The sequence below is a fragment of the Jatropha curcas genome, chromosome 8 (assembly GCF_041381405.1).
Source record: "Jatropha curcas cultivar XTBG-Jc1 chromosome 8, XTBG_Jcur_1.0, whole genome shotgun sequence".
Taxonomy (NCBI): Eukaryota; Viridiplantae; Streptophyta; class Magnoliopsida; order Malpighiales; family Euphorbiaceae; genus Jatropha; species Jatropha curcas.
Genome location: NC_143158.1, coordinates 1,990,852 through 2,009,618, shown reverse-complemented (window position 1 = coordinate 2,009,618; position 18,767 = coordinate 1,990,852). Strand labels below are relative to the sequence as shown.

The 18,767-nt window shown below is 34.5% G+C and overlaps 2 protein-coding genes across 3 annotated transcripts; both read right to left on the bottom strand.

Moving 5' to 3' along the window:
• Window positions 1–859: 859 nt before the first annotated feature.
• On the bottom strand, window positions 860–13,636 carry LOC105637809 (uncharacterized). Of its 2 annotated transcripts, none has more exons than XM_012221433.4 (22): window positions 12,583–13,636; window positions 11,534–11,649; window positions 10,431–10,639; window positions 9,621–9,740; window positions 9,125–9,253; window positions 8,914–9,039; window positions 8,646–8,701; window positions 8,469–8,568; window positions 8,229–8,346; window positions 7,800–8,009; window positions 6,454–6,784; window positions 6,161–6,254; window positions 5,650–5,758; window positions 5,128–5,399; window positions 4,886–5,013; window positions 4,486–4,720; window positions 3,383–3,571; window positions 2,936–3,225; window positions 2,694–2,862; window positions 2,343–2,585; window positions 1,548–1,633; window positions 860–1,431 (listed from the first exon to the last, which is right to left on the bottom strand). In XM_012221433.4, exons 1-22 carry the CDS (start codon window positions 13,422–13,424, stop codon window positions 1,284–1,286), a joined length of 4,320 nt encoding a protein of 1,439 aa, XP_012076823.1. In that variant the 5' UTR covers window positions 13,425–13,636; the 3' UTR covers window positions 860–1,283. The 2 variants fall into 2 exon arrangements, with proteins under 2 accessions (XP_012076823.1, XP_020536373.1); XM_020680714.3 differs by lacking the exon at window positions 12,583–13,636 and adding an exon at window positions 11,923–12,064.
• Window positions 13,637–15,179: 1,543 nt separating this feature from the next.
• LOC105637808 (inositol oxygenase 2) lies at window positions 15,180–17,562 on the bottom strand. The gene is made up of 11 exons (XM_012221432.3): window positions 17,406–17,562; window positions 17,162–17,297; window positions 16,974–17,055; window positions 16,687–16,891; window positions 16,385–16,444; window positions 16,247–16,299; window positions 16,030–16,152; window positions 15,878–15,947; window positions 15,687–15,765; window positions 15,506–15,587; window positions 15,180–15,415 (listed from the first exon to the last, which is right to left on the bottom strand). Exons 1-11 carry the CDS (start codon window positions 17,434–17,436, stop codon window positions 15,389–15,391), a joined length of 948 nt encoding a protein of 315 aa, XP_012076822.1. The 5' UTR covers window positions 17,437–17,562; the 3' UTR covers window positions 15,180–15,388.
• Window positions 17,563–18,767: the final 1,205 nt, after the last annotated feature.

Below are 18,767 nucleotides of genomic sequence, written 5' to 3'. Positions count from 1 at the left end.
ATTTGATTAATTCATTTGGTAGTTGAGGATATTGGTTTCTTAATGAATAGATAGAGAAAGTCAAATAATTTATTAAATTAAATTTAAGTACTGTTGGATTCCCAAAAGAACGAACTAAAAAAAAAAATGCATCAAGCCCATTTCTAAGCAATATACATTATCTTCTGTTACATATAATGTACCTAACTCGTATTCTGAATCTGATACAATCTCCTCCCAGAGTTCCAGTCACAACTCTCTTCCAAGCAGCAAAACAAAGAGCAATTGCTCGCATAAAAGTAATCTTTAATTAGTCATTTTTAACGTGTTTCACACGCAGACTTAACGTGGCTTCTGTCCTTCTGAGAAGTGCTTTACAGAAATTTGACTCTTCAGGTTGCATTCAGCCACGTTTTTTAGTTTCTAAAAATACACGCAAAAGATCTGCTTCTACAAATTTCTTGAATAATGACAGCTGGTGAGCGGTCATTATCTTCCCACTTTGGGTTTCGTTTTGGCGGCAAAAGAAACTATTAAAATAAGTAAAAATGAAATTTTATTTTGCAAATAGAAAAAGGCTTCCTGCCTATTCATCCCAGCATTCGTGTTTAGTACTTTACCATTAAATAAATAAAATGTAGTTGAAGTAGTCAAATATCATGAAGGATGACACGATTATTAGTGATTATAATACACGAAAGGTTCCCGAATTAAGACAATTAACAAACGAATGGTTTATTTCCAGCTCGATATCACCACCAGAGGAAGAAATGACAAAAAGAAATAAAAGATCTTTAACAGTGTTACAAATGCTGGACCTGAATAATTAAGCTTAAGGAAAACTTGGATGTACCAACTCACAAACAGGCAATACCATAAGTAAAATAAAATAAAACTCTGCTCTCATAGAATGAAGTTGTATTAACATCACAAATTTACACTCTTCATCACTAAGAAACCTCATACTCGTACATATCATTAATGCACGATACGGAAGCAAAAATTTCCATATAGTAAACTGATAAGGTATTGAACGGGCTACATAAAAAAAACTGGAGAAATCGATAAAGAGCACACTTATTCTATCCAAAGCAGGGGAAACCTATTCCGATCCATAGGCACCTATTTCCCACATACAATCAAGGATTACACTGTTCTATCCAAGTTTCTTCTATATTTCACCTAATCAATTTACTTTTCTTTTTTTAGGTTGCCTAAGCTGGGAAAAAAAACACATTTGACTATATAATATAGGTATAAGAAAAAGCATTTGATTTGGAAATGTACCTATTTATCAAACACCTTCATGATTGCCAGAATACTTCTGGATCATTACTGTAGACAGATTGATCTTGAATTTCTTGGTTAGCTACATGGTAATCAATAAGTCGTGCTTGGATTATTTTACACAAAACCAATCCAGAAGGAAGCATCCACCATTCACTTTCATCCCTGCACCTCGCCACAAACACGAGCACAAACTGTAAGGTAAATATCTATGCTAGACATACTCTTCACTAAAATAGCAAGAAAATATAGATGATGAAACTTATTTAAAAGCTACTTACACGCTAAAATTCCAGGACTGAAAGTTTGAATGCTTTTTACTTGAGTGGATCATATAATGAACAAATCCACATATGAAGGCAACTACCTATTGGAAAAGAGAAATATGATTTCAGGAAATGAAACAATATATGTCCCTTTACCATCATATAGAAAACAATTAAGAAAAGGAAAAGTTCAGAATGATTTATCGGTTCAAAGAAACAAAGCTGCATAAAATAAAAATACAAGTAGAAGCACTCTGATTGGAAATTCATTTACACAACTCGGAACTGGAAAGAGAAAAAAACAGACCATTCACTGCAATTGTCACTCTTAATATCAAAGATAAGATAAATTTCTACTAATCTTTGCAAATGTCTTTATCTCTTGCATGCTTGTGTGTATAGTATGCAATCAAATGTTCATACACACATGAACAACTACACATATATATATATATAGCCCTTATTTGACATCTGTGTGTCCTTTTAGCATTAGCAATGTGCAACCTACTAATTGGAAAAATGCCAGTAATATCTCCCAATTTCACAAGGATAACCTTTCTAAAGAATTAGATATTTCAATACATGTTGAAAATTTTAAAAAGATGAACAGTGGACGCGGCTTCCAGGACTGGCTATCAGATCAATAAATTAAAGGAGTATATGCTGTCACATTGAAACCATTGCCAGTATAAATTGGTGGTCACAAAGAATTCACCTTGTTTGGAGAAACTGGCTATCTCCAGGCCAATTTAAAGTTTATGCATGGTATGTTGAATATTTAAGAAATGGATTGAGAAATTCACGACTTACTACATTGATTAAGGATGTTATATTCCACAGAGCATATACACGTGCCAGACCAGCTGATCGCCTAGGTCCCTGACTAAACAGGGCACTGATTCCAGCTGGAAATGGAAAAAGTAGGCCCAAAGGAAGGACAAACAAAACTAATAAGAAATTGAGCAGTGAAATAGAATACATCTGTAGCAAAGTTAGCAGGACTAAGCTAATATCCGCAAGTAAAAGTATCGAGATGAACAGACCAACAAGATCCTGTAGCAACAATATAAAGGGTGTCAGAAAAACATCATCGAGATTCATACAAATATTGGAAAATAAAATCAGCATCTGCCAAGATTACAATACAAGCATTTCAATTACCTGATGACCAATGGGTTTAGTATTATACAGGATGAAAGAAAAAGGATAGCATATGGTCCTCCTTAATTTTAGCTTTCGTAAATTCTTTGAATGCAAAAGGCCTCCAAAAATCCTTTTGTGTGTCATCATCTGTTCACTCAATTGATTACCTCTATGCACTTCAAGCAAACTGCAAATTCAAGTGAGAATTTTCAGCCAAATTCAATACAATGGAGGCACAAAAGTTCGAAAACAAAATTTACCATGATTGTGTCACAGGTACAAAAGATCCATCTTGGCTCTCAATTGATTGTGAAGCATCCTCATTTCCAGTTGCACATACCACAAGGCCAAACTGGCAATATCCAGAAGATGTAGGCTGAAACCAAGCAAGATCAATGTGTATTCCATATGCACTTAGAGCTGGATTTGCATGTGTTTCAAGCCAGCTAATAACATGACCAAAAGTAATCTTTAAGTGTCCCAATCGAACCAAACGTAGTTGGGCATTTAGTCCAGCCACCAATCGGTACCAAATGGTTGGAGGAACAGACTGGAAAATAGTCAAATAAAAGCCATCAGCACTTCAATCTAATAGAAAAGAACAAAGAAAAGAAGGTTAATGCGCATGTGTGTGTGTTCAAAGAAGGGAGGGTTGATTTGAGGATTCATGAAAATGAATAACTCTAGAAACACAAAAAATGGTAAACCTGACTCATGAGGCTAGTGAGAATATTGTCACTGTGAAGGGAGAGAGGAGCCATATAACTTCCATCTCCTCCAAAAACTAAAGAAATGGGAAACCTTTGATGAAGATGAGGAGGCAGATCAACTCTCTTTTCATCTCCACCAAGGAAAAAATCCACATATGCAAGCATTAGATCAGAAGTCGCAGCAACCTGCAGCATAACACCATCAACATTAATATGGAAGCTGTTGCTGACAATATGAGGTAAACAGTAGGCAAAGATCAAGATATGATGCAGATGCAGGGCCAAGGGGACAATCAAAGCTAATTATCATATAAAAACAAAGTAAAACAGTGGCCCAAAAAATCCTTTGCATTACTATATTCACAAATTCACAAACAAATGATGTTAGAGACATTGCAAGTGGCACGCTTGAACTCAGTTGAAAATACAGTTAAATGCTTACTGCAATCTCTCTCATTATTGTCACTGTCTGATTTTACCCAAAGTTTGTATATGTGCTAACATCCATTCTTCAAATAATATATTTTTAAGAGTGATATTTTTTTTTTTCTGTCGCCTGCTGTTTTATGATGCTCAAAATTCAAAACTCATCATTTAACTCTGTTTTCTGCTGCATTTGGGTCTTTTAGCATTTTCACAGGCTGCTAAGAATGCTCCGCGGAAGATACCCTACATGACTCAAAATCACATATGAGAGACGCATTCATCCAAAACCAACAAATGAAACCAAGTACTAGAAAAGGAAAATATGATCTTCGTTATGTCTGGTTAATGCATTTGGCTAGAGAGATCCATATAGTAATTATGCATAAACCCCCATTTTAAGTTCTAAAACTTTAAAATCATCATCACACCCCAGATATGCTGGTCCCTCAAAATGTTAAAAGTGATTAATTTAAAGAATGGAAGAGAAGTAGCTTATTAGCTGAAATAAATATCTATCATTAAAATCCTTTGCATCATTAAGTTATAACTATCACAACATCTATCATGTCCCAAGAAAACTCAAGTTTACAGACTTTGACGAACACAAGTCTTCCCTAGGGGAGAAAACAAAAGATTTTCCAAAAGCACTTTCAGAATGCAGCTATAAAACAAACCTTAAGCCCTTCATACAGAGCACGTGAGCGGCAAGATCGTAAGCAAGCATGATCATATTCAGATCGAACAAAATCACGAAGTTGTTGTAATTTCTTTTTGCGACGCTGCTGTAGCCAGGATGATGCAAGCGGATATGCAAGAACAGAAAGAATTCTGTATATCGATCCCTCCCACCACTGATAAGCAGCTAAACCATTGACCTCATCCACAAATCTATTGAATGCATCCTCATACCTGCCATGCAGATGTCACATTAAAAAAGTCGTCCAAATGTGATTTGTGATATACTGATCACAAAAATACATATCCTTCTCATACACCTGTGACTATAAGGAGTTGAGTACCACATAAAGACACTAAATCTAACCCCAAAATATGATAGATCAAAAGAAAGCTTACACAATATCAGTCACTTGTTCAGGAGGACAGCGAGGCAGATGCCAAGGCTCGCCAAAAGTATTTGGACCCATAAAATACATCCTATGCACATGACCTTGGGATTCCTCAATTCTATTTGTTTCCAATACCTAAAAGGCAACAGTATTATCACCTCAGACAATAAGTAATAAATGGCAATGAGCTTTTTTAATCTATCAAACTGGTAAAATAAAAAACAATGTTTGGATTATGGACATTAATACCTCATTTAGTGACTCAAGGAATGGAAAGGAATGATCTATTCGAGAGCTATGTTGAGGAGGCACAAGCGCAGGCAATTCATCCCAGGCAGCATATTTCATCCGTGCAACACTAAGAACTAGAGCTAACAGGATAAGAAGACCCAAGAGGATAAAACTGAACAACCATGGACCACCAAAAGTGTATACCAACTCTTCAAGAGCTGTATAACAGTTTGGCATGTGGTATCTGTCAGAAATACACTTGTATGGACAAGGTCTTTCAGTGACACCACCTGTTGAAAAAAAAAAAAAATTAGAGTAATATTAGTGGGATACAGAAATACAAGGAGGTGAAAATTTGAACTAATGTGACAAAAACTTTCATTGTTCAAACATGTAAAACTCATCATTGAAAAAACTCTAGAACGGCACTTTTTCAAGAGACTATGCCCTTTTTTTTTCTTTTTGGCTGTGTGAAAAACAACGCAGAAAAATCAGTCAACTTTAGTGTAAAGAAACACATAGAGCAAAATTTTTGAATACCTCGAACAGCAATATAAATGCCACGACTTGGAAGCTCATGCAACGGGCAATCAGAACAAAGCGCTCTATCAGATCCAAGGGCATTCTTAAAAGTCCCCACAGGGCATTCCTGCAATGCAATTTGCTTATTGGATAAAAAAAGGAAGCAAGTAGCAATTGAAAAGGTGAAGGAATTAATTTAAGCAACTTTGACTTGTTCATGTCATTGGACTAGTAGCCAAGTAATCAAGTGCTTGTCTCATAGTGAAAGAGATCAAGGGTGCAAACCTGGTAGCCTCCTCCCCTCTAAAAATTTCCAACATAACCAAAAGATCTTTGACAAATTCATCAGCAAGAACAGTATTTAAAAATAAACAATAAGAACCTGATTCACTAGGAATAAGTTCCCTTGATGATTGAAGGCTAATTGAGTTACCAATATATGGCAACAAAATTGAGATTTCAAAAGATAGGAGATAAAGCCATTGACTATTCAAACTATTTGAATGGCATAATGTAAATGAAAAATTACCTCACAAAAGATACCATAAAGCCCTTTTGGGCAGGTCTTTCCAGTAACAGTCCCATTTCCACCAGCACGACCCCTACCTCTGCCAAATCCTCCCCTGCCATTAGGGAACAAAGAAGCTTAAAATCCAACTGACTTCAAAATAATGATTCCATGAGTATTTTTATAACAAAGGAAAAGGTAAAGCAATAAATCAGCATATACTGCAAAAAATCATGACAATAAGCACTATATACATAGTACACATGCATGAACACAAACAACTCTGTATCGCAAATTCACTGCTAAATACAAACCAAGTCTGAATGCTTCCATTTGCAGTTGCAATTGGCATATACTCATCTCCAACTGGAATATCCGACCAATGAAAGTGAACCCTTCCACCACCTCCGCCACCACCCCCATCAGGACTCCCATGCCCACCAACAGTTGATATGGTAGAAGAATTACTAAGTGCCATGGTATGAATAAATAGAAGAATGGTTCCACCAGAACCACCCCCAGGACCTGCATTTGAAATCATCTTATCATCCTTTTTCTTGACTTCTTCTCCAAAGCTTTCCCCATCAGCTCTAAGTGAACCATAAACAGATAAACTTGACAGTGCATGCTCCACAGAACCCATTACTGTTTACAGGAAAAAAAAGGTAATCAAAGTTTAAAACAAAAAAACAAAAGCTCAAAAGGACAAAGGCAGGAAGAGGATTATAAAACTTAAATGATGTCCAAAATCTAACTAATGAACAAGATACTGCAGTGATTGGAAGAAGAATGTAGAATGAGGACATGAAGAAGTGCATGGGATAGATCCATTGGCACTACAAAAGTTGTGCTAAAAAAAAGGTGCAGTAATCCAACACAAGATGAAATCACAGTGGCAGCTTAAGGTAATGCTTTTAATTATTAACATAAGAGTAAGCTCATAGCTTCTGTTAATGCTTTCAAAAGATTCATGTATCAACACAAAACTACTAAAACAAAGCAAAGATGCTTCACGTGATGCTTGAATTTCCCAAATTGAAACAACAAAATTGTAAGCATAATTTTGGCACGTTATTTTCTTCTCCTTACTTGAAATTTACAAATAGTTAATACCTTATATATTTTCAAAAATAGTTAATAGTTAATTACCTTCTATATTTCAAAAATAGTATTTTATATAGACAAATTACAACACCTCCAATCACAAAAATCGCTCCACAAGGTGATTTAACACATCAGTGCAATAAGACTACTGCAATAGAAAAAATGTCAACATATGTCTATGAACAATCAACCAACTACTGACCAAATCATGTTAATAAGAAATACAGGTGATCATATTAAATTAAAAAAGGAAAAACATATGAAGGCGTATGTTTCATGCTCTTAAAGAATAAGGAATGATTATCAACATATTTAGAGCTTACTATCTCAATAGAATGAATTACAACACCCAAACAAGAAGGGAAGTTTTCACACAAGATGGAGCATCAGCCCCACAAAAACAGCCATGTGACGTACATGAGTAGACCTCTAGGTAAAAAAGTAGTTCCATCGGAATAGACCTTTAAGTTTCATTCCATATTCCTCGTTTCAGTCTCATGTATAATGCATTAAATAAGTAAAAGAATTAGCTGCTCATCATAATCTGCAAACTTACCTATTATACCACCACCTGCAGTTGAACCAGATAGAGTACCATTTCCACTACCACTACCAAGTTCACAAGGCAATCCGGCATCTCCATATGGATCACCACCCTCAACAATAGTTCCATTGTAATATCCATCCCCACCTCTGCCACCATGTCCAGCTCCACCAGCAAGACCATTGTCAGAAACTTTTCCTCTGCCCAACCCACCTGTGCACCCTACATTAAGTTCAGATAAAGATCAAGATTCAGTATAAGAAAATTTACGCCCAGAAATGCCATTCTGTCTTGCTCGACATGAACTTTAAATGCATGTGTAGAACAAGGAAAAGAATTTCTAGAGAAAATTTCCTTTTAAAAGCTTCAATTCCATGTCAACATGCCAATCACTTCTAGCGTCAAACCTTATTAAATAGAAAAGAAATAGATATTTTGTACCTAGACCAGATGCACTGATTGCTCCAGAAGATCGGACAACTACATTTCTGACCCAGTGAAAATGAACAACAGATCCTGTTATCATGCCTTCAACAATAATATCTTCAACTCGACATATCTGTGGCAGCAAGAAAGCCAAATATTTATAAGAAACACAAAAGAGAGTCCTTCACACCACAGTTAATCATGCACCAATCTGACCAAGATAAGTACTTAGTGCTCAGTCTGGCAAATGGAAACCTGAAGGGTGAAGGGCAGTGAAGAGTTCACATTACAATCTTCAGGTGGATGAATTAGCTCCATGGGGCATTCTTGAAGATCACAGTAGAGCCGTGGTTTCCTATCATGAGTCAAACATAAATATCAAACCAAATAAAAAATGGCATGGTTTCACTGTTCCAAGCTGTTTGTACTTACATATCATCATCACTGGCATTCTCCAAGGGACCTCGGAGAACAGAACCAGGTCCAACCTTCATAGTATGAAGAAAACATCAATGGCGGGAATAAACAAGTAATCCAATTAAAAATGAATCAATTTCTTTTCTCTATCCAATTTTAAAATACTAAGGCGATAAAGAATCAAACTATCTGTTTAATTCATAATTTTAGTTGAACTTCTAACTAAAAGGCACTTTAATTAAGTTGCAGAATTTCAAATTATGAAGAGGACCCTTTAGCTTACTCTGATACTGAAAAATAATGATAAAATCAGGCGTTGCGATTCAATCATATTGCCTGGTCCAGACAAATTTAAAAAGCCTTGGCCATGAACTCCCAAATTTGCATTAGAATGTATCACAGAGGATTCCTGATGAAAAGAAACGTGAACATTATTTCATAAAGCAAAAAAAAAAAAAAAAAAAAAAAGGATAAATGTTTTTGTAGCTAAGTACCTTGAGAACAATTAAATTGCTGGCCTCAAGTAAAGATGTCGCGACAATTGCATCACCACCTCCATCTATAAGCATTTTGGAATTCCACATCAGGTGTATTTTGACAGACATACGAAGAGCGCCATATATCTAATTCATTGAAATTAGTAACAATGAAGACCATGAGTCTTATTCAGAAAAGAAAAAATCTTTAAAAAAATTCACATGTCATCTATTTCTCCAAGGCAACAGATTCAGCTACAGTACAGAAATTAAATAAAGAGAAACACATCAAGAAGGTAATTTCATCTGGTAGAGCAGACAAAAAATCCATGTACCTCCATATATAACATAAAAACTTCACTTAAGCACAAAAAGGAGAGAACACAGGACACCATTCAACAAAAGACAATTTTTTATACAATTCCAGCTATTCAATTGTTTTTTATTAAAAAAGTAAAAGTGTAAAATGGACTTGAAGCAGACAAATACAAATCCATTTAGTTTGACAACTTGCCTTAACAACAGAGTCGCTCATTAGAAGCTCTTCTGCCATCAACTCAAACTCAGATGAAGCATAATGCGCAAGGCCAAAGCTCAAAACTGCACTGCATGATAAACTAATTTGTCCTTGAACCTGTAGATTGCATATGAACATGAGCTTGAAGTGTAATGAAAAACAAGTAAATATAATCCTAGACAACTTAGAATTAGAAGGCACAACTTTGTAGTATTCATTATCTATAAACACGCTAAAGAATTAAAATATAATCCTATTCTCTCAAGGTTTGTGTCATTATAATCCTGAATCTTGTGTGTAAGTCCTGAACAATAGAATCAGTTTGTATCTACATATCAAGACTTCTGTATTTTGTAACTTTTTGTTCTGCAATTTGCAGTTGATGAATTGTCAAACTGTGCATGTAGAGACTTTTTTTTTCAGTTTTCACACAATTTTGTACACAGGAACAAAAAAATCCTACAAGATGCTGCTACATTGCCTACATGATTTGTCCATTTTTATTAAAAAAGAAAAAAGAATTAACCTGCATACAACTCACAACACTGCCTCCGTGTATAAGCTAGTGTTAGCAGATTGCATATAATAATAACTAGTTAACCTTAACAATCTAGACAAGAAAAACATGTCATGCTCACCAATCACCAGCGCACGTGACAACAATCCTATAGTCCTAATCAACAAGTTCAGAGAGCAATGAAAAGAACCATCATGCAAAGAAGCAACGACAAAGACAAAACATCCCCCTGAAGGGGAATAAACAGAATAGATTCATGGCAAGTACACAAGACAGTAGGTGTCAATAACCTGAACCCTACTCCAAAACAATGGAACAGAAGCTTTGGCATGATTCTGAATATAAACATTCGTCCAAAGGGGCTGTTTGGGAAACTCCAATAGAAGTGTGTCAGTACTGGTGGACAAGTTGTTATTGCTAACAATAAGACTCCTAGGAACAGCATCATAATATGTCCCTGCAGCACCTGCATTTCCAGGACAACCAAAACTCCTTCCCCCTGTAAATGAGACAGCAAAGCTCATATGGCATGGTTTGCTATATAAGGAAAAAAGACAATTGCATCAACGTGTCCAAAATCCTTTGAGAATTTATAGTGACACAGAGAGAAGAAGCAACAAAGATTTTATCATAAAAACTGGGCAACAAAATGCACAGGAAGTAATTTGTACAATGGTAGTTTAAAGTTACTAACAGTATACAATCGAAAGAAAAGGAAAATATCACCAAAGATTGAACATGAAGGAGATATTATTCGTTCCCATAAGATTGAAAATGAATGCTTTGGATTAAAACCTTGCAGGGATCTCATCCATGTTCATACCAAGTCTCCAGTGAACCAAGCACTATGATCTAAGAAGATTTCAAATACCATATAATGTGATACAAATCTTCACTGCACATATAGGATTTTTTGGACAACTAAATCAGCATTAGATATTGTTTTATTAGAATACTTCAAATTATAATTTAAGACTATCATCCAGATGTCATACATCTCCTCTTCCTTATATTTATTATAACATCTGATAAAGAAATGAACTATGCATCAGCCAGGAAGATCCACACCAAGGTCATGTTTGTCAAGTGCCACAAGTTCATATTACCAAAAAGAAACCTTTTTCAGCAAACATCCAAATAATTTAATTCCTTTCAGCCACAACTAAAGTAACTGTTGGGAGTAAAACATTAAATTTTTTTAAAAAAACAAGAAATTTCCTTTCCCCTCCCCTATGTTATCATATTATCACAATTCCCCATTTAGTTCTCCTTAGTTTCATCAGTAAAACCTAAAGTTATCTGTGCTGAAGACAAGAACAAGGACAATGGTGATGACAGCAGCAATATGAAGATGATGATTGTAATAAAAACAAAGTAGTAGTCCGAGCCATACCATGAACAAAGAAGTTTGTGTCATCATGTCTGCTGAAAACATTAATAGCAACTCTCCCACCACCACCACCAGCAAATCCATTACCCCCAGAAGCACTTAGCTTACCCGTTCCAGTCCTGCTCCTCATAGAAGAATATTATTAGTTGGCAAGGTTTCCAAGCCACTTATGGACAACATTTTGAATAATGAATTAACCAACGATATCCTTATGTAAAAGAGCAGTAACAGGGAGGGTTAAGATCCCAGACAATGTCTCCAAAGTGATATATCTAACACAGACACTCTAGGAATTAAAGAGAAGCCTCCTATTTAGAGTTCATCAACGCTGTAAGCACCACAAATTACCTAGTATTGCAACTTATATAAAAGCTTGACATCCGTTTTCTTACCAAATTAAAGTCAACTTGTTCAAATGTTCTGCTCTTTGCATATGCTTCCCTTACTTGACACCATGTACTTATCAATAATGGATGTCTGGGACACTTAAGAAACTCACTCGACCACAACCATCGTGGACATGGAACACCTCAACAGAAACGGGCTTGTTCTGTCACCTTTTTCACCATTTGTTTTGAGAAAAGATCCAGGTTCCACAAAGGGTTGCCGCATGTAAATAGAGAACTGCTCCAATCTAAATTGATTTTAGTTTTGACATTCATATTCTCGTGCTTGATATACTTCACTCCTGCTACCATTTGTCAATACCTAATTCTTTCTACCACAAAACTATACGATGACTACAAAGGTAATTCTGCAAAGGAAGTATAGAGTACACGCAAGGAAATGAAGGAAAAGAAAAACACAGTAAATAACTGCTTGATTAAAAATCATATACAGTTAGATTAGCATCTCCAACTTCATTAACCGATCGCCCAAAAAAAAAAAAAAAAAACGGAAATATACAGTTTCTTGCAGAATGTTTCACTAGAATACACATCATAAAACAGAACCATAGCAATAAACAAGTGCCGAAACAAGTATACATCAGTGTTATCCGACAAGAAGCATGTCAATCCCATAATTGAATTTAAATAGATAAAGGGCCTTACATTCTCTGAGCCTTGATATTGATGCTGCCGCCGGACCCCCCACCACCTTTGATGCCACCATCGCCCCCATCAGCCAACAAAGCACCCCCAACCTCGATTGTGCTGGTGACGTCAAACCCAATCCTCCCGCCCCCTTCCCCTCCGTAATTATCATCCTTGCTCGTGGTCCCTCCTTTGCTCCCATAGCTCCACGGTTCATGCAATTCCGACCATGAATATGCATCACCTCCCCAAACATCATCCGGTAATTTCGTATTATCCGACACACAACTCGCTCCTCTTCCACCGTGGCCACCGCCAGCCCCCTGCACCCCCGAAGGAGACCCACTGGTCTGCGCCGGCGGCTTACCCGCCAAGCCAGTCACATTTACTACTGAACCTTCACTTAAACTCACATTATAAGCAGTCACCGCTACAGTACCCGCTGTTATCATAGCCTTCTCGCCTAAAATAAAACTCTTACTCATATTTATCAGAATCGAACAGCCTTTAATAGGACAACTCAAAACAACACCAGGAAGTATATCCAAGGTTCCGTTTCCTTCTATATACACATCATCAGTAAAATTCAAGCTAGAATCGAGCTTACAAACTTTGTCGAGAGAGCCAATTCCGCCGAGATCCTCATGGCACGACACGGAGGGAGGGTGAGGTGGGGGTGCCGGCGGAGGTGGCGACGGAGGAGTATAATCTCCATGGAACGAAACGATATCAGAGCCGATGATGGAAAACTCGTCATCGTGAAAATCAGTAACACTTAAACAAGGATTTATACATACAAAAGAATAGCAGAAAAAGATAAAAAGAAAATACAAACAGAAAGAAAAAGGAATAAAGGCCATTCTAGCAAGGAAATGATAGTCATTACATAGCTATAAAACCCTAAAAATTCTTTGAAATAGTGTTTGGATGGATTTGTGGAAGGGATTGGGGTTTTGAGTAAAGACAGTGGCAATAAATGGGACGTTGTTGAGGCCGTTTAAGAAATCTTTGTTGGATGGCACTGTACAGACATTAGAAGAAGCAGACATGCCAAGGAAAGTGCAAGTGTAACTGTAACGGACAGGTAAAGGTGGCACGTGTCTTTCGGTTTTAACGTCTTTTTCCTTAGTCGGAAAGGAATTAAACTACATACCTTGAGCTCTGGGTTTTTTCGTCAACGTCAAACTATAGCATTGGCCCAAAATGTTCTATAAATATAACACTGGCTATAAAATGCCCAAATTTTATGGGCTTATCTTAGATCTGGGTCCAAATTGCACTCGGGCACTTCAATTGCACCAAAACAAATAAGGGTGTACCTGTCTTTTTCACTGAAAAAAAAATTGACAAACCAGCAGGGGTGAGCAAACTTTTGGAAAAACCGAAAAGCAAACCAAACCGTATTATTTTGGATTTTCAATCTCTGGATCAGTTATTATAAAACAATTATTGAGTAAAATCGAACCATTCGATCAAACAGATGTGAAGCGAACAAACCGATCAATTCAGCCTATTTTCAAAACTTATTTCGGTGCATATCAGTTCAAATAAGTGAATTTCGATTTTCAATTTTTGAACTAAGCCGCCGGTTTAAAAACTCTGTAAACCAGTAATAAAAAGTGACATTTTTTTCTAAATGGTAATTTGTCGAGAATCTAATATATTCAAAGTGATGCCATATTTATCGAGAATCTAATTGCTACTGGCTAACAAATTATGCAGTATCATGTTTTTTAGGTACGCATTTCAAAATTAACATTAAAAATATCATTAATTAAAAATAATTTATGAATTTCTACTTCTTAAAATCAAATTTGAAATGATAATGAATAAAAAATTACGACTACACGTCATCAATATGCTTTTTAAATCTTTTTGTAATTTACTAAAAGATAAATAGGTCTCTATTTTATATACCAAAATAGATCGTCGCCCATGCAAAGGATACCTATATGGATGCTAAAATTTAAAGTTGGAGTTTATTATGCATGAACAAACTATATGACTAACGAATGGACAATGTATAACACAGTAGCTTAAAATAGGGAGAAAGTAAAAAAAATAATTTTCCTATGTTAGTTAATTATAAAATTGCTTCAAATTTAAATTTGAAATTATCCTAAAAATTTTTGGATATATGAATGGTAAATTTGCAATATGAATACTCCAAAATAAATTTGGTTTAGAATGGATTTATCGTGTTTGAAATAAATTTAAATTTTAAAATTTATTTGAATATTAGAAAGTTTAGGAAAATGATAGTTTTATTATAAAGTTTTACATTGTTTAAATCAATTCATTTGAAAATTTCATATTTCTTGGTAGAATTTAATTTTATTATTAATATAATTAATAATATAGAAATTTATGGAATTGAATTCGTAAAATTTAAATCTTCATTTTTAACAGATCAAACAAAAAAAAATAATTGTAAAAATAAATTTCACAAAAATTTTGTACAATTCATTTATTTCAAATAAAATTAATTTTATTTATATATGGTATGCCACCAAAAACTATAAATTATAGAATTATGTTAAAAACAGGATATAGTGGCAAACTTCCAAAAGTTTACACGAGAAATACATAAAATAGATAGAAAAATTGAATCACAGTTTAGCAAATAGTAAAGGAACTAAATTAATTTATTAAAAGAAACAATTTTGGGGGAACACAATACAAAAATTCTTTCATTTATGGTATTGATACATCCGTGAGTACATAAATATAAATAGATTAGTTTATTTTTACATCGATCTTGATATTATTAGTCACATTTCCCCAACAATCATCCGATTTCTTATCTCCCGTCACACCTCATAATTTACCATCTAAGCTTTGCAGGGAAATACTGCAAAAAAGATTTATAAGAAAAAAAAAATCAAAAGGAGGTAAAAGAAAACAATTAACCAACAAATTAAGGAAACAAACAAATATTAACCTTTTCAATCAGGGATTGATAATATGGCTTCACTGCATCAACATCAACAAGAACCTTGCTCTTGCTGTAGAGATCATACTTGCTGAAAAATCATTTATTATATAGATTAATTTCATTATTAGCAATAAATAAATAAATAAAATATATAAAAGTGAAATTAAGTGAAGCTTAATATAATTACTTGAATATCTTAAGCCACTTGAGATTCTCTTCATCCTCCTTGTTCATTAGGTGTGTGTACGCACCTGCCTTGTGAAAGGCTAAATCATCGCGAGCAAATGAAATATTTTAATTAATGAATCTCTTGGATTAATTTCTTAATAATTAATATTTTATAGCTAAAAGATATAATCAAAAAGCAATAATCCTTACGATAGAAAGAATGGAATCGGATAATGAACAATGCAGCTGGTGGTAGAGTGGTTCCATTTTCCTTGGCCACCTATATGGATTTTAATAATCATACTTTAGAATATTTCATTTAGTTTTTTTTTTTTAATTTATGAATTGTCCAAAGTACCCACCAAGTACATGTAGTCATCATGCCCCCATGAGATCATCACATTTTCTAGTCCACATCCTTCCTCATAAATACCATTTTTGGTACTGTATTCTGGAATTTTGGAATCTGGATTCTCCTTGAAATACTGCAAATATTTGAAAAACTTGTTACTCATTTTAAATAAATAAATGATGATTATAAATATATTAATTAATATTTCATTGCATTATGCATAATACCTTGTAATGCACATTAGACTCATCAAAAGCACACCCAAGAGGAAATGTATCACCTGTAATATAAAATAATTAAATATTTAATAAATATTTCTTGAAACCAAATCTTTATTTTTTTAAGAAAAGAAATAAAATACTCACCTACAACAGCCCATTGAGGAAGTGCTCCAAACTGGGGAAGAAGAAGAACCTTTCCAAGATCTGATACCCCAAGAAAAATAATTACTATTTTTGCACCAGTTCAAGAATAGAAATTTGATGAGGATAAAGATACCAGTGACAGAAGCAAATCAAAATTAAAGTAGGACCCATAATAAGAAGTTTTGGGTGGGACAATCCGGTTGTGGGTAACTTGATAAGTTTTAGACAAATGAATAACAAGATCATGAGGAGGATATTCCCTTTTTGTTCCTATTACAGGCTACTAGGGCACGTAATATTACCATGAATAAGAGCAGTCAAGTGGAGCCAATCTTCATCAGGATGATCTTTCCTAATAGCTTCAGCCGATTGCAGCAAATGTTGAATCTGGGGCTCATCAAGGTCAGGATCACTATCGTCTACAACTTCATTAAGGAGCTCACAGCATTCCCAAATGCTCATTTCTGCTTTATCTAACTTCTCATATTCTTCTCTCATCTTCTTTACCTACATTTCCAATTTCTCAACATAAACACAAATTCAAATTTTAAATAAATAACTATGTGATACTAATATTAATTTTCCTTACAAAATCATAGGTTTGGTTGATGTGTTGCTGGCGGTAGAATTCTTCCACCGTCTTTTGCCTTTCACTTTCAGCGTTATAATCTCTGAAACATATTTGCACCATTAATTTCCATATTTGAGATAAATAATCTCTCTATATAGGTTAAAAACAAATTTTAATTAGTAAACAAATGAAATAATTAATAAAACCTGAAAGAATTTCCAAATGAATTAATCTCAGGCGCATCAAATGCATCAGCTGATGTCGATTTCGGCACCGGAAATCCACCGTCTAAGACTAATTCCTTGACATGATCCTGGTGTTTCTGTTCCTCACCATGTAGCCCTGAATTAACCAAATCAATAACAAAAAGGAACAGAAAAAATTAATTAATGAGATTCTTCATTAGAGAAAATGAAAACGAAATCAACAGAAACAGCAACAAACACGGACCAAGCTCAGGCTGGCTGATGAGAATAGTCATTTGGAAACCGAAAAGGAATATAAGAAGAAGGAGACGAAGAAGAAGAGTAAGGTTGAAAGAATGGCTGTGGTAGGAAATTCTTGCAAGATGTGATACTTATATTGCCCTTAAAAAAGTCCTTCCTTGAGAATTGGAAGGTTTTGAGTCCTTAGCAGAAAATCTTACACTTTTCTTTTTGTAATTACCATTTTAAATTTTAATTTTAATTGCGATAGAAGCGTTCCGTAAAATCCAACCATGCTCTAAATTTCATACGAAATGTGCCTCACTTTCCAATTAAGTATTGCCACGTATACACCTATTTATTTCTACTTAGTTACGTAACAACCATATATATCCATCCACCATGACTGGATTAATTCATAATCTTGTATTGTCTTCAAAAATTGAGTTTATCCATAAATTAAATTAGCTATACTATATTTTGGATTTGTTTCTAAAAATATTTGATTTTGGATATGTGTTCATTTTTGCATGTGAGGATTCGGATTTCTAATTATTTGTGCTAAATCCGAGAAGGACTAAACCTCAAAACTCAAAATGTCTGGTAGCAACCTGACTCAGCTTTACGTGGATATCATATCTAAATTTGTAGCTGTGCAACTGGGTTTATGGGCCCACTGACGCAGCATCTAGTCATGCACAACAGAAACTTTGACTTTCCGTTATTGGATGTTTCAAATCAACGGTTCAACTGTGACCATTGTACGGATGAAACTAACGCATCAACCATTCAGATTTGATCATACACACAATAAGATGGAATTGCCAGTTCGCAAATTATAAAAACACAAGGATAACTTTTTTTTTTAAGTTTTTTAGTTGGATGGATATGAGCAAGTTGCAGATTTGGAGAAAAAGCCAGCTTAGATATTTTTGGTTTTATAATAGGTAGCAGCAGGCTATAGTATAATACTGGTACAGTGAACACTTTCTTTTCTTTTTTTAATGAGTTAGAATACTCTTTTTTTTTTTTCTTTTCTTTTCTATTCAAGAAGTTTAATATTCCGGAATAATACCGTGAACTAACAATTGACAATAAGAGTAACTCTCTCTTTACTCACCAAACATTAAAAATTTTTGTGATCAAGCTTATACAAACATAAGACCTTGCATTCTTTATATTTAAGGTGGATCCAAAAAGAATTTATTGAGGACAAATACATAAAAGTAACAATCAATAGAGACAAGACAAAAGGTAAAGATTTAGTGTATAAATACTTATTAATATAATTATATATACTAGAAAGTAAAAATTAATGCTTATATAGAAATGCGGAAATTTAAAAATTAATGTTTATAATTAAATCAAAAATTAAAATATTATTTTA